The sequence below is a fragment of the Neolamprologus brichardi genome, chromosome 6 (assembly GCF_056152115.1).
Source record: "Neolamprologus brichardi isolate AB-2024 chromosome 6, ASM5615211v1, whole genome shotgun sequence".
NCBI classification, from domain to species: domain Eukaryota; kingdom Metazoa; phylum Chordata; class Actinopteri; order Cichliformes; family Cichlidae; genus Neolamprologus; species Neolamprologus brichardi.
In genome coordinates this window covers 15,720,423-15,732,754 of record NC_142109.1, presented here as the reverse complement: position 1 = coordinate 15,732,754, position 12,332 = coordinate 15,720,423, and the positions used below count along the sequence as shown (strand labels likewise).

Sequence of the window (12,332 nt, the reverse complement as noted above, 5' to 3'; positions counted from 1 at the left end):
ATGAAGACACCTACCCACCTCCTTTTTTCTCTGTCAGTACCACATTGGAGGGCAGATGCCAAAAGTGGCAAAGGGGGTAAGCTACGTGTAATAATTTCAGCTTTGCCTATGAATTAAAACACAGAGAAAGGGTTTACTTGCTCTCCTCTCAGAGAGAAACTTTGATTTCATGGTGTTGATTATTTTTCTTCGCAGTCACTCAAGGATGAAGCACAAGGATTCATCAATTGTTCCCCTTCCAGATGCACCACAAAGGAGCTTCTTGGTTTCAAAAAACAACAACATGTGGTTTCCCCCACTCTTTCTTTCTTACCTTCTTTTTCAGAAAGTAAGAAAGAAAGGGGCCTGAAAGCACTTTGTTCCACTTATTGAGATGTGGCAGTCACATACGGCAGACACAAGCTTGCCAAAAACAAGTTCTTACTCTGTTGAAGGCAAAGAAACCTACTGACTGTAAAGATTGATCAGCGCAATAAAATTGTTGGTGCTATGTTGCTCTGAAGAGGCAACAAATGTCAAATGTAAATAAACAGAAACTTTCTAACTGTGGCAGGTTTTCTTTTTCCTGCATAGCATCCTTCTTTAATCCTGATGAATAAAGATCCTCATTTCCTTAAATATATGGAAACAGGAAAACTTGGCTAAACTTCTGACAGGATAACTTTTGTTTTGTTCTCTGTGATCAATAAAATGCAACTTTTGATTTAAAAGTACACACACGCACATAAGAAAAAAAATCTTTCTAATCAGATGTCTAGGCTTTTGTTACTCGTATTTGAACTAGAACATTTGCTCTATAGAGAACTGTTCATCATGGCCAGCTTCCAGTAGACGTGGCATGGCTCAAGGATCCATTTTGGGTCCTCTTCTGTTTTCAGTTTACAAGTACCCCTCAGCTCTGTCTTTTAGAAACATAATATTTAATAGCACTGTTATACAGAAAATATTCTAATTGTAAGTGACAGTGACTATTCTGTGAACAACCTCTTTCCAGCAAAGCTCAGGTAAATTTATTTTGCCCCAACCCAGCCTCAAAGTCACTGCCATCAAGGCCCTTGGTCTTAACTGTAGATGAAAATCATTATGCTTTGTTGTTGACTTTGTTGACTTTGAACAGTCAAATCAGTAGTGTTGTGAAGAACAACTGTGATTCATACTAAATTAAAGCCAGTTTTGCCTCTAACGAGCTTAGAAAAAATGATCCATGCCTTTATCACCTCTTGGCTGGACTATTGTAACCCCCAGATTTTATTATTCCACTCATTTTCAATTGCACATGGGTCAAAACTTCTTCCATTTTGCACTGAGTAGCTGCATGGGTCCGAGGTCACTGAGGTCATCCCCCCCAACAGCTTCTCTTAGTGTCATCTACTCATCTAAACAACTAAAAGAGAGTATGATATCTCTAATATTTCCATCTGACATGAGGACCTGTCCAACAGCTGGATTTGAATCATTTTTAAAGGCATACGTATTTTATATTTGTATTTAGTCATGCTTTGAGGTCAAGGTTTTGTCAATCACACTGCATGTATTTTTACTTCTGTTTTAATAAAGTTATTGTTTGTTCTTTTGTGATTTTTGTAACACACCCAAAAAAAGAAAAGATTCTAGGTCTGACCAACCGTCTCAGCCGTGGGCAAAAACATGACAGTCAATAAAATTCTAAAAGATAATTTATTGACAAATAATCAAAAGATAAAACAGTCCAGTGTCCCATTTATGAACCAAGTAAAACACACAGTCCCAAGGCCAGAGCCAGCTATGCCACACTGCCAGTTGCACTCCACGTGTTGCCTTCATCAAGGTTAGAAGTTGTCCTCTGAGACCCACCACCCTGCAAGTATATAGCCAGTGGTCACTCCAGCCTCTGCAACTCTGCTGCCTTTAGCCTGTGGCATATAATAGGCCCTGGCCTGCACAGAGAGACAAAATGACACCTTCACTATAGAATTCATAGCGCAAAACCCATCCATCCCAAACATATCCGATTTCATCACATTACATACCTGCACACAGAGACAAAACGGCACAGCAGTGTTTGTAGTGTGCGCTATAAGTAGACCAGTGTATCAGTGCAATCAAGTACACCTGCCTCTAATTAGTCCAACCCCATTCCAGCCATTAGCTCACCAAAAATGTGACACACACACACACAACCACTCCCAACCCAGTGCAACTTCACACAATAATATGGAGCTGAATTAACACAGGCACATTAGTCTACCACGTTACAATTTTTCCAAGGGTTTTTTTTTTACTCAATTTCTTTTATTATTGCAAGTTTATTGCTATTGTAATTGTTACTGTGGCTTTCATTGTTATCATGTTATTTGTTTATGTGGGGGGTTTGTTTTGAAAATTGATTTTTGGAAATCTGGAATGCAGATTCATCTGCCTGGAAAACACACTGGGGGGGCATCCTGTTGTTTTAATAGTGAATGTTGAAAACATTTATTGACATAAAAACTGTGCTTAAACAGCATGTTGAAATGAATTTAAGTAAGGGGTAATTTGGAGTTTCTTTGGTGCTGGCTTGGTTAAGTCAGGGGTGGGTGGGAATCAGACTCATGTTTACACCTTTATTTGTCAGGCCTCACAGCCACAGATCCTAGCCTGGGATTTATACTCAAAGCTATTCTGTGGATACATTTTTCAGTTTAGTTTAGCTCATATCAAGAGCACTTCAGACTCGTGTGTCACCATACTCTCTCATGTCCAAATGACACAATTTACTCTCAAATCTACTCCAGTCAAATTTTACTTAACTTTTGTTTAAATATACCAGGAAAAAAAGTTTGTAGCATGCTGTTTTTTGTATACTTCTAGTAGTTCTTCTCTGTTCAGGCAATGTAGGGAAATCACAAACTGCTAAAAATGAACCCTTTTCCCTTTCTTTTGTAAACGTCTTTTCCCAGAGTTGTGGTTTATCCTGTTATCTCTCTCTCTCTCTCTCTCTCTCTCTCTCTGTGTGTGTGTGTGTGTGTGTGTGTGTGTGTGTGTGTGTGTGTGTGTGTGTGTGTGTGTGTGTGTGTGTGTGTGTGTGTGTGTGTGTGTGTGAGTGTGTTGCTTTATTCAGAGGTTTGGGCCCTCTTGCTCACCTAATGTAAGTGTAATGATAACAAAACAAGCAGTATTTTAGGCAGAAATACTCTATTTATTCACAACATTTACATGATCCATATGCATAAATAAAAAACATAAAACAAGGCTATTTACATGGCGTGTTGTGCATTGTGCAAACTAAACGTATTTGCGTGCGTGTGCCCGATGAAGTTGAAATAGTGGTGATCGAGTCCCGGCACCGGCGACAAGTATCCACCGTGCTGTTGTGTGTGGGCAGAGAGTGGCACTGTTGGGTATGAGATGCCTGGACTGCGGGCTGAGCTGTGCCACGAGAAGTGTCCCGGTGGACTCTGTTGGTACACGGAGTCACTGGGGCTGTGGTTTTGGTGCTCCGGGGAGGAATGCAGCTGGCTGAGATATTCAGACGGTTCTGGCATCGCGCCGACAGAGCCAAACACAGGCTCGGTGACCACACGGGACTTTGACTGTAAAAAGGCGAGGATCCTTGCGTACTTGATGTCTTTGGTTTCAGCTCTATCCTCTGTGGTCAGGTAGTGCACCAAGTTCTTCATACACTCGTGGTATCCGTAGTGGAAGTAGTTTGCAAATTCAGCAAGTAGTTCGCCTGAAATTAGCCAAAACAAGTGCTGGTTAGAACCCTGCGGGTGACATGTTGAACAACCACTTCGTGGTTTTTGTGGCTCATTCTGGTGCGTAAAACTGGGCATCCGGTGAAACATACATTAAAAAAATAAAGTCTGCCAAATTTTACACGACCAGCACGTTTGAAGCTTTTAACTTAGCTGAGAGAATGATGGTAATGTCATGCGTAAAGTACAAGACTTTACTGACCTTTCTCTCTCCCGCGTGGAAAGTCCGCTGAGTGGAGCGCTCGCAGGTACTGAACCGTCATCTCCAAGATTTCAGCTTTCTCTAGTTTTCCAGAATTCTGAGAAAAAATGAATCGTTAAAATTATTTTTAAAAACATTTTAAAATGTTTACATATATAGAAGACTGGACTGCCCTATTAACTTTTTTAGATGTTATATAATAAAGCTAGTCAACAATAAATATCCGATACATTTCACAGTACCTGTTTAGCCAACGCCATTGGAACTGTTTTTCCCAGTTCGTTCAGGCAACGATTAATGCGGTCCCGTCTTCTTTTCTCGATGACTTTGTGGGAGATTGGAGTTCTCTGTGAAAACAGGGAAAGAGACATCATGAGTAAACGGAATCGTTGTATTGCCGCCCTTTTACGGTCCTAAACAAGCCATTTTTTTTAGAAAGGAAATCCCACAATTTCGAAATACGAAATAATGTGGAAGAGATCCTAAGAAGAGCTACAAATCCTGGCGGGTTTTGCGCGTCGCGCGCTGCGCTGCTCCAGGAGCGCGCAGCGGCCACCTGCGCTCTGGACAAATTCGTTATCTCTGAGGCAAGTAAACGATACTCTGACTATCGTTTAACGAGTGTAACACATTATAAAGGTTTGTGATAAATGGATTCACACTGCTGCCACCAGATACTGCCGAACTGCATAATATGGTCTTTCACCTCAACAGAAGTTAGGCTTCTCTTTAACGCGCGCCACATGGAGATGCACAAAAGCGTTTTACTCCTCTAAAGTGAAAAGTCCGGGAGATAGCAGTTTTACACTTTTAGCTGTATATAGAGAAGCAAATAATTCCAACAGTGTACTCAAAAGTCGTTAAAAGTGCCAGGTTCCAAATTATTTCTGTCCTCAAAATGCCGAGCGCACAGGGAGCGCATACCTTCCTGTCTTTCATTTTAGATGCCATCAACGAATCCCTGATAAACGTCTTAAAAATGAATTTAGCTCGAAGCTGTAGAGATGTCCTGGTCTAGAAGGTGAAGGAGAAGACTGAGGTTTGAGCAGAAAGCTGTCGTTTATAAAGGATCCATCCAAGGGACTCTCGCATTCATGGTGTAAATTATTCCATGGGATTAGAGACATGCATTGGGTAAATGTGTGCATTTAGGATCAGTTAAAGAAATAGTAAAATCTAAAGCCATAGGCTAGCAGGGGGGCAAACCTGCTTTGTTAATCCACGTGGCTGTTCAAAAGACACGTGATTACTTTTGGAATATTATTTGCATAGTAACAACCCAGGCGGGAAATAAGACTGAGCGCTGGGATCGGCTGATCCGGCGGGGCGCACTGTGCGCACTGAAAACAAAGCCGGCGAAAAAAAGAATCGCTTTTTCTTCCAACTCGCGTTTCTCACACGATCGCCTGTTTACAAATCCCAGCAAGCGATCTTAACTCTCATCCAAGCCCGGTCCGAGTTTTAAGGCCTGTCCAGTGTCATTAGAGTAATTAAGTAAGCCTTTAATAGGCTGTTCCGCCAAGTTCAGGGGAGATCTTTTGGAGACGGAGTCCCCCCGTTTGTTCCCGGCGCTTCTCACACGACTTGGTGACACGTCCATCTTTTATGAGAGATGGCAAGCTTTTTGTTTACATTCTTTATTTTGTTGGACTCCTCGGCAGGTGTGTGATTAGCCCTGGCACACGAGCGTCGTCCGCGTCAAGGCCAGCGTCTCCAGCAGCCTCTGGCACACGAGGGTTACCCACCACTGGAGACTCTTTGGAGAGGCTCAATTTGTATCCTATTATCCTATAAGAAAATGTCTATTCACTCGAATGAATAGTTTCATTGGCCTAAATTTTAATAATGCTGTGAAAGAAAGGGAGAAATAAAGAAGAATGCAGCTGGTGTGAACGCGCATTATTCCCCGTCACCTGCAAGATGGGTAGCCTGGAGACCCCTATTCATTTGCCTAATTTCGGTCAACTTAACAAACTTTGGGAGAAATTATACTGCCATTGTTATGAAGGGTGAAGCTTTCTGATCGAATTAACAGCATGTTTTGATCCGGTAAATGTCATTAGAAAGAAAGAAACAATCGCGTTTAAAGGGGCCTGGGTAATGCGCCAAGTGGAGACGCCAAAGCGCAAACAGCACAAAGGGTGCTGGTAAATGCCACAGGGGACTTTTGTACCCTCACATTGCTGAAGTTTTTCTCCCAAACAAAGGGCATTATTTTATACTTGAATACATTTCATACAACAATTGGCTGTTTTCTTCAAACATATTTTCACAGCAAGGTTAACAACAGATTTATTGTGTGCGCTCCTTCTCACAGATTCAAAGTGCTCTCATGCGCCAAAACAGTTTGATCCAGCTCCTTTTTTTTTTTTCCAATGAGAACGTTTTAATCTCGAAACTTTCACTGTGCTTGGATATATTTGATCCTGTGAGCGATGTCGACGAATTAATAGCAGCGGAGATCGAGAAAGAAAAGCTCACAAGACATCTGAAGCTTTTGGAGAGTTTTTAGAGCACCATGGAGAGAAAAGCGCGAGCGTGCGGGACGGGGGCATAAAATCCAATTACTTGAGTGTGGAGTTTTTAACACTTTTTTTATGTGTTTGTCCTTTGAAATATTGTGGGACTTGTGCGCTGTTGCTTTTGTAAAAGAAACTGAATTAAATACTGGAAGTTTTTGCTGTCAGACTTTAAACGACAGAGTTGCGTCAGAAGGAAACCAACTCGTGAGTCGGGGTTTCTCAGCATAACGGTTTTTGTTTCGTAGTGATGCATTAAATGTATTTCATATTCAGATAATTATTGTTGGTAAAACTTCGAATGTTTTAATAAATGGGATATATATTAATAGTTTTTTGTGCCTTGTCAATGAAATCACTCATCTGTCAGCTTTTATCACACCGTGTTTCTCCTTCTTTCTCAGCTTCTGTAACATTTTTGCAGCAAATTAACTGCTTAACTTTTAGTTTGTTCAGGAGCAAAAGCATTACAATCTTTTTTAGAGCATATTAAACAATCTACTTTGAATGAAATCAAACTGCTGCAGTGTCTGTACACGCACTGGGCACAGAATCGCGCTTTCTGGGCTGATTTATCTCGTGCGCACTTGCATTCAGTCGCAAAGCAAGCACCTGTTGAACACCACAGAAAGAAAAAGTTCTTACGGCATTAAAAAACAGCAAAAATGTGTAGATTACTTTTGTATTAGCTAATTTAATTCAATTTACTGAGAAATAAACTCTAATGCGGACTTTTGACACAAGAGCGCATATGAATAAATATGCATTTAAATATCACTCTGTTCCCCTAAAATGGCACAAAATGGCAAATGGTATAAAATGACATTTAAGAGATCTTAGCGAAAATGTAACACAGCTAACTGAATATAAATCAGATGTGAATTCTCTTTGTGAACATTTTAATACATTTATTGTATATATTTAATAATAGTGTAATAGTGTATGTTTAAAGTGAGCCTATAGTATTCCTAACAGGACACATCGCTCATGTTAAATCCATTTTTTAGTTTTACTTTACATGCAAAAGTAGATCATCAAGATGTGAACATAAATCAGATGATTAAGACTCTTTTTGTATGATAATGGTATATGTAGCTCATGTGTGCATGATCAGTTTTTTCTTGCTAAAATTAACTTTTTTGTACAGTTATATCAGCGGGCTGCTAAGGAAATTCAGTGTGGATGTGCAAATTGTTTCTGTTGTCTGTTCAAAGCTCCAGTTTGCACATAAAAGAATAATATTCACCCAGAGGATCTGTTTTTAAGATGACTGACAAGTATCCCTGCGGGAGTCTGGTGCAATCTTTGCATTTTAGGTTATTTTCTAATCATAATAATTTATTTATTTTATTTTATTGCAAATGGCATCGCTGCGAGATAAAAGCCCCCACTGAAACACCATAAACAAGCCTCCAGTCACGAAGCCTAACAGCGGCTCAGTGTGCAGCAGTAGCCGCTGTGGACCGTGTTGTCAGGCGCTGCGCTCTGACCCGTGGTGACCTCTGAGGGTCCCAGACACAATCCTTTGGCTTGGTGCGCCACCCTCCGCCTGAACTGCAGCAGTTCACACGGTCCCCAATGAGCCCGTGGAAATGATCTAAGCTGAGTTCAGACTGCATGGTTAAGCAGCTTCAGGGCCCCTTTGAAAAACGAAGACTGGAACTATTTAAGCCGTTAAAGCTAGAGAAGGAAGCTTGTCCGTTTAAATTCAGACTATTCCCAAAGTAATATCTGGGCCTTTGTCAGAAAAATGCTATTTAATCATAGAGTATAAAGAAATCTGCAAAAATATGTGTGAACGTTGCATAAAATACAAACATTCACATACCTCTAAATTACAGTTTTTTATATTTTGATATAGGAGAAACATTGACTATCATTACACTCTTTAAAGTTTTAACACTTAAGTCATATTAACACAAGACAAGCATCCGGGACTGTAATATATAAAGTTGAGGACATCTTGTCTCAGAGCAATGCTGTCCAAAACTAGTCCAACTCTCTCTGAAGGGCCTTCCGTTGATACTGACAAAGACCAGAAAGACACATCGCCCATATTTAAAGTCCCACATAGTCATCATCATCACAGAGCTCTTCCTTTTTCCTAACTGTGATTCATTAATTTCTTTTTTCATAAATTAGAAAGGAAGGCAGACTTATCAGACTCTGGGGTAACTTCTTGACTTTTAAAACGAAGACTCAAAACGTACACGTTTGGCAACGTTTTGCGTTTACACCGCCAGTTTGCATGCCATCAATTTATCTTTAAATGTCTTTCTGCATATCTCCTGCTGAACAGCATGTTTCTGATCAGCAGTTACAGAAGTCTTACATTACTACTGAGCCACAAGAAGCTTACAATAAACACATTTTCTCCGCAACAAATTATATTGTAATTTTGTCAGAGAGAATTTAGATCCTTTAAAGGAGGCTTGTGATCAAATACTCAACAACAGAAATAATAGCTGCTCTAATGGCAAAAGCGCTCCCTCTTGTGCTACATTCCGGGAAATGCAGTGCCCAGGATCTTTATGCAGAGACACTGTTCATTATGCTTTCTTTTAAAGACAAATAAACAATATTATAGTGCTCCAGATTACTGTGGTATGTGATAGATGATTTCCACTACCAGGAAAAACTCTTTAAAATAAGTTATATAGTCATAAAGTTATATGTCATATATGGTAGTCTTAAAAGAAAATAACTGGACTTCTGAGAACCTGCAGAGGCATTCATCTTAAATCATTTGAAAATATTGGGATTGGGTTTTATTGTTTTGTTTTGTTTTTTGTCAAGCACTCAAACAAGTCCATGAGAGTTCAACGGGGTAAGTTAGCTGTGTGGTGTTTGCAGATAAACCTAATGAAGAAATGGAAAGGGTGACTTTTGGTGAATTGTAAACTTCTCTGAATGTAAATACTAAATACAAAATTGCATTTAGTATTTACTTGGGTTATCTTTTTCTAATATTAGAGTTTGTTTGATGATTTGAAACATTTAAGTGGGCCAAAAAAAAAGCGAAGTACTCTGGAGGGGGACCTCAGGATCAACGGTCAACAAGAATTTTAGAAATACTATGTTAAATATATTATAATTCAGTCCACTTCTAGTATATATTTTTTTAAAGTTTCATAAAGTTTAAATTTGCTGTAGTTTAAAAATACTAAAGTCATCTTAAAGAGGCTTTCCAATTCCCAAAGCTTCAAATCTCACAGAAAATTGGACGTGAACGTCGTATCCAAAATAGAAAGATTACATAATGGTTCCCACAATTGTTTGCAGTTTAAGTTGTTCATTGGCTACGGTCTAAATTTAACAAGTGCATACAGCTGTGAAAAAGGTAGAATGTTTCCCTTTCCGATAGTGGCTTGTAGTAGTGTGAAATGCAGCATATGAGTACATATGTAATGTAAATGCTTATCTCTAAACTGTAGTTGGTAAAAATTTGACAGTATGCTTGTTTACTTTGTACAACTCAGTGCTGTTTGTAAAGCCAGAGTTATCAGAGGTGGTTACGATGTAGGTGAGGGGAACAAGTCACCTTTAACCTCTCTGGTGGTGATATAACAGACTGCAAGTGACTTCATAGCGAGCATTATTGATTCTCTGTTTCAGAGTGTGCACCCTTTTTTACTGCTGTTGCTGTTTTTCCAGTCTTTGGGTTGGTTCATTGCCTTTTTGGATTTCTGTTGTCATAGCTGTCTTAAAAGGTGTTTTTATGTTACCATAATGTTAAATTATAATGTTTGTCAAATGACTTTCAGTTTCCTGTTGCAGGTTGTCTAAGGGGAGGAGGATCAGGTTTCTTGATAAGAGCACTTTTGCCTCTCAGTAAGAAGGTCCTGTGTTTTTTAAACTCCCAGAGTCGAAACATGTTAACCAGTGACTCAAAATTGACTTCAGATATGAATCTGAAGCTGAATGATTGGCTCCACGTGTTAGCCCTGACCTGTCCAGAGTACACCCTGCCTGCCACGTATGACAGCTTGGATAAGCTCCAGCCCCCTGTGACTGTGAATTTGATAAGCAAGAGATGTCAATTCCATTTTTAAATTATAGGCCACATACACCGCGTTCCAAATTATTATGCAAATGATATTTTTCTCTGTTTTTCCTAAATAGTGGATTCAAATGACAGTCGGCATAATTTTCGAGTCATCGACCAATAGAGTATAATTCAAATGTTACTGAACAAAATTCCCAATGAAAACATTTTTTTGTAGAAATAAAAAATTTAAAACGCACTGATCCAAATTATTACGCACACAGAGTTTCAAAAGATTTTATAGGTTGTAGAGAATTGAAAATGGTCATTTGTTGAATTTGCAGCATTAGTAGATCAATTTCATTGAAATAAAAGCTATTTCAATCAAAAACATCTTAACAGGTCAAGTTAAATATTAACATAGGACCCCTTATTTGATAGCAGGTTTACAATTCTTGCATCCATGGAACTTGTAAGTTTTTGGAAAGTTTCTACTTGAATGTCTTTGCAGGATGTCAGAAGAGTCTCCCAGAGCTGCTGTTTGGATGTGAACTGCCTCCCACCCTCATATGTTTTTGCTTGAGGATGCTCCAAAGGTTCTCAGTAGGACTGAAGTTGGGGAAGAATGGGTACCATTGTGTTGCAGAAGGCACAGTTCTTCTCTTTCTACCATGTAAAAGTGGTCAGTCAGAAACACCACATACTGTGCAGAGGTCATGTTCACACCTTCGGGGACCCCAAAGGGGCCGACCAGCTCTCTCTGTGATTCCGGCTCAAAACATGACTCCACCACCTCCTTGCTGATGACGCAGCCTTGTTGGGACATGGTGGCCTTCCACCAGCCATCCACCACTGCATCCACCTGAACCATCCAGGGTTGCATGGCACTCATCAGTGAACAAAACTGTTTGAAAATTAGTCTTCTTGTAGTTCTGGGCCCACTGCAGCCGTTTCTGCTTGTGAGCCTTGTTAGGGGTGGCCGAATAGAAGGTTTATGCACAAGAGCAAGTCTCTGGAGGATCCTACACCTTGATGTTCGCAGGGCTCCAGAGGCACCAGCAGCTTCAAATATGTGTTTGCTGCTTTGTAATGGCCTTTTAGCAGCTGCTCTCTTAATCTGATGTATTTGTCTGGCAGAAACCTTCATCATTGTGCCTTTATCTGCACAAACCCATGTGTGCTCTGACTCAGCCACAAGTCTCTTAACATTATGGTGATCACACTTAAATTTTCGTGAAATATCTAAGGTTTTCATTACGTGTCCAAGGAATTCAACTATTTCACGCTTTTCAGCAGCAGAGGGACCATTTTTTCTTCCTATACCGCTTGAAAATGGTGGTCTGCTTAATAATGTGGAACATCCTTCTTTAGTAGTTTTTCCTTTAATTGGGCTCACCTGGCAAACTAATGATCATAGGTGTCCGAGATTGTTTTCAGTGATACAAAGAGTCCTGAGACACAATTCCATCCATGGGTTTAATTGAAAAACAACTTATTTACTCTTTATGACACTTAAACACAATTTGCATAATAATTTGGAACAGCCTGCTTTGATCTTATGTGGGCTGAGCCAGTGCAACTGCTCTTTATGTCAGTTTAAAGAACTTAAGTAGACTTTGACTGCACATCTAAACCCTGAGATATTTTAATATAAGAAAAGAACTACAGTTCCAATAAAAAATTCTCTTTCCAGAGTTCTTTTAACAAGATAAAGGAACCTCTTTCCAAAACGAAACATGAAAAACTAGACATGAAAAAGATTTTAGATACCCCCCTCATAATTGAAACAATTTTCAAACTTAGAAAACTAAAACCCTGGTTTTAGTATTTGTTAGTTTGCTAAAGGACATGGTTATTGAGGGCATCTACGAGGCTGTGAGTTGACTGCTTTCAAAAAGTTGTGTTTTTAT

At 39.7% G+C, this 12,332-nt stretch overlaps 1 protein-coding gene across 1 annotated transcript; it reads right to left on the bottom strand.

Annotated features, from left to right (window-relative positions):
* Nucleotides 1-3,134: 3,134 nt before the first annotated feature.
* Nucleotides 3,135-5,061, bottom strand: helt (helt bHLH transcription factor). Its single transcript, XM_006787136.3, has 4 exons — nt 4,843-5,061; nt 4,161-4,265; nt 3,919-4,015; nt 3,135-3,691 (listed from the first exon to the last, which is right to left on the bottom strand). Exons 1-4 carry the CDS (start codon nt 4,867-4,869, stop codon nt 3,216-3,218), a joined length of 705 nt encoding a protein of 234 aa, XP_006787199.2. The 5' UTR covers nt 4,870-5,061; the 3' UTR covers nt 3,135-3,215.
* Between the last annotated feature and the right edge of the window lie 7,271 nt (nt 5,062-12,332).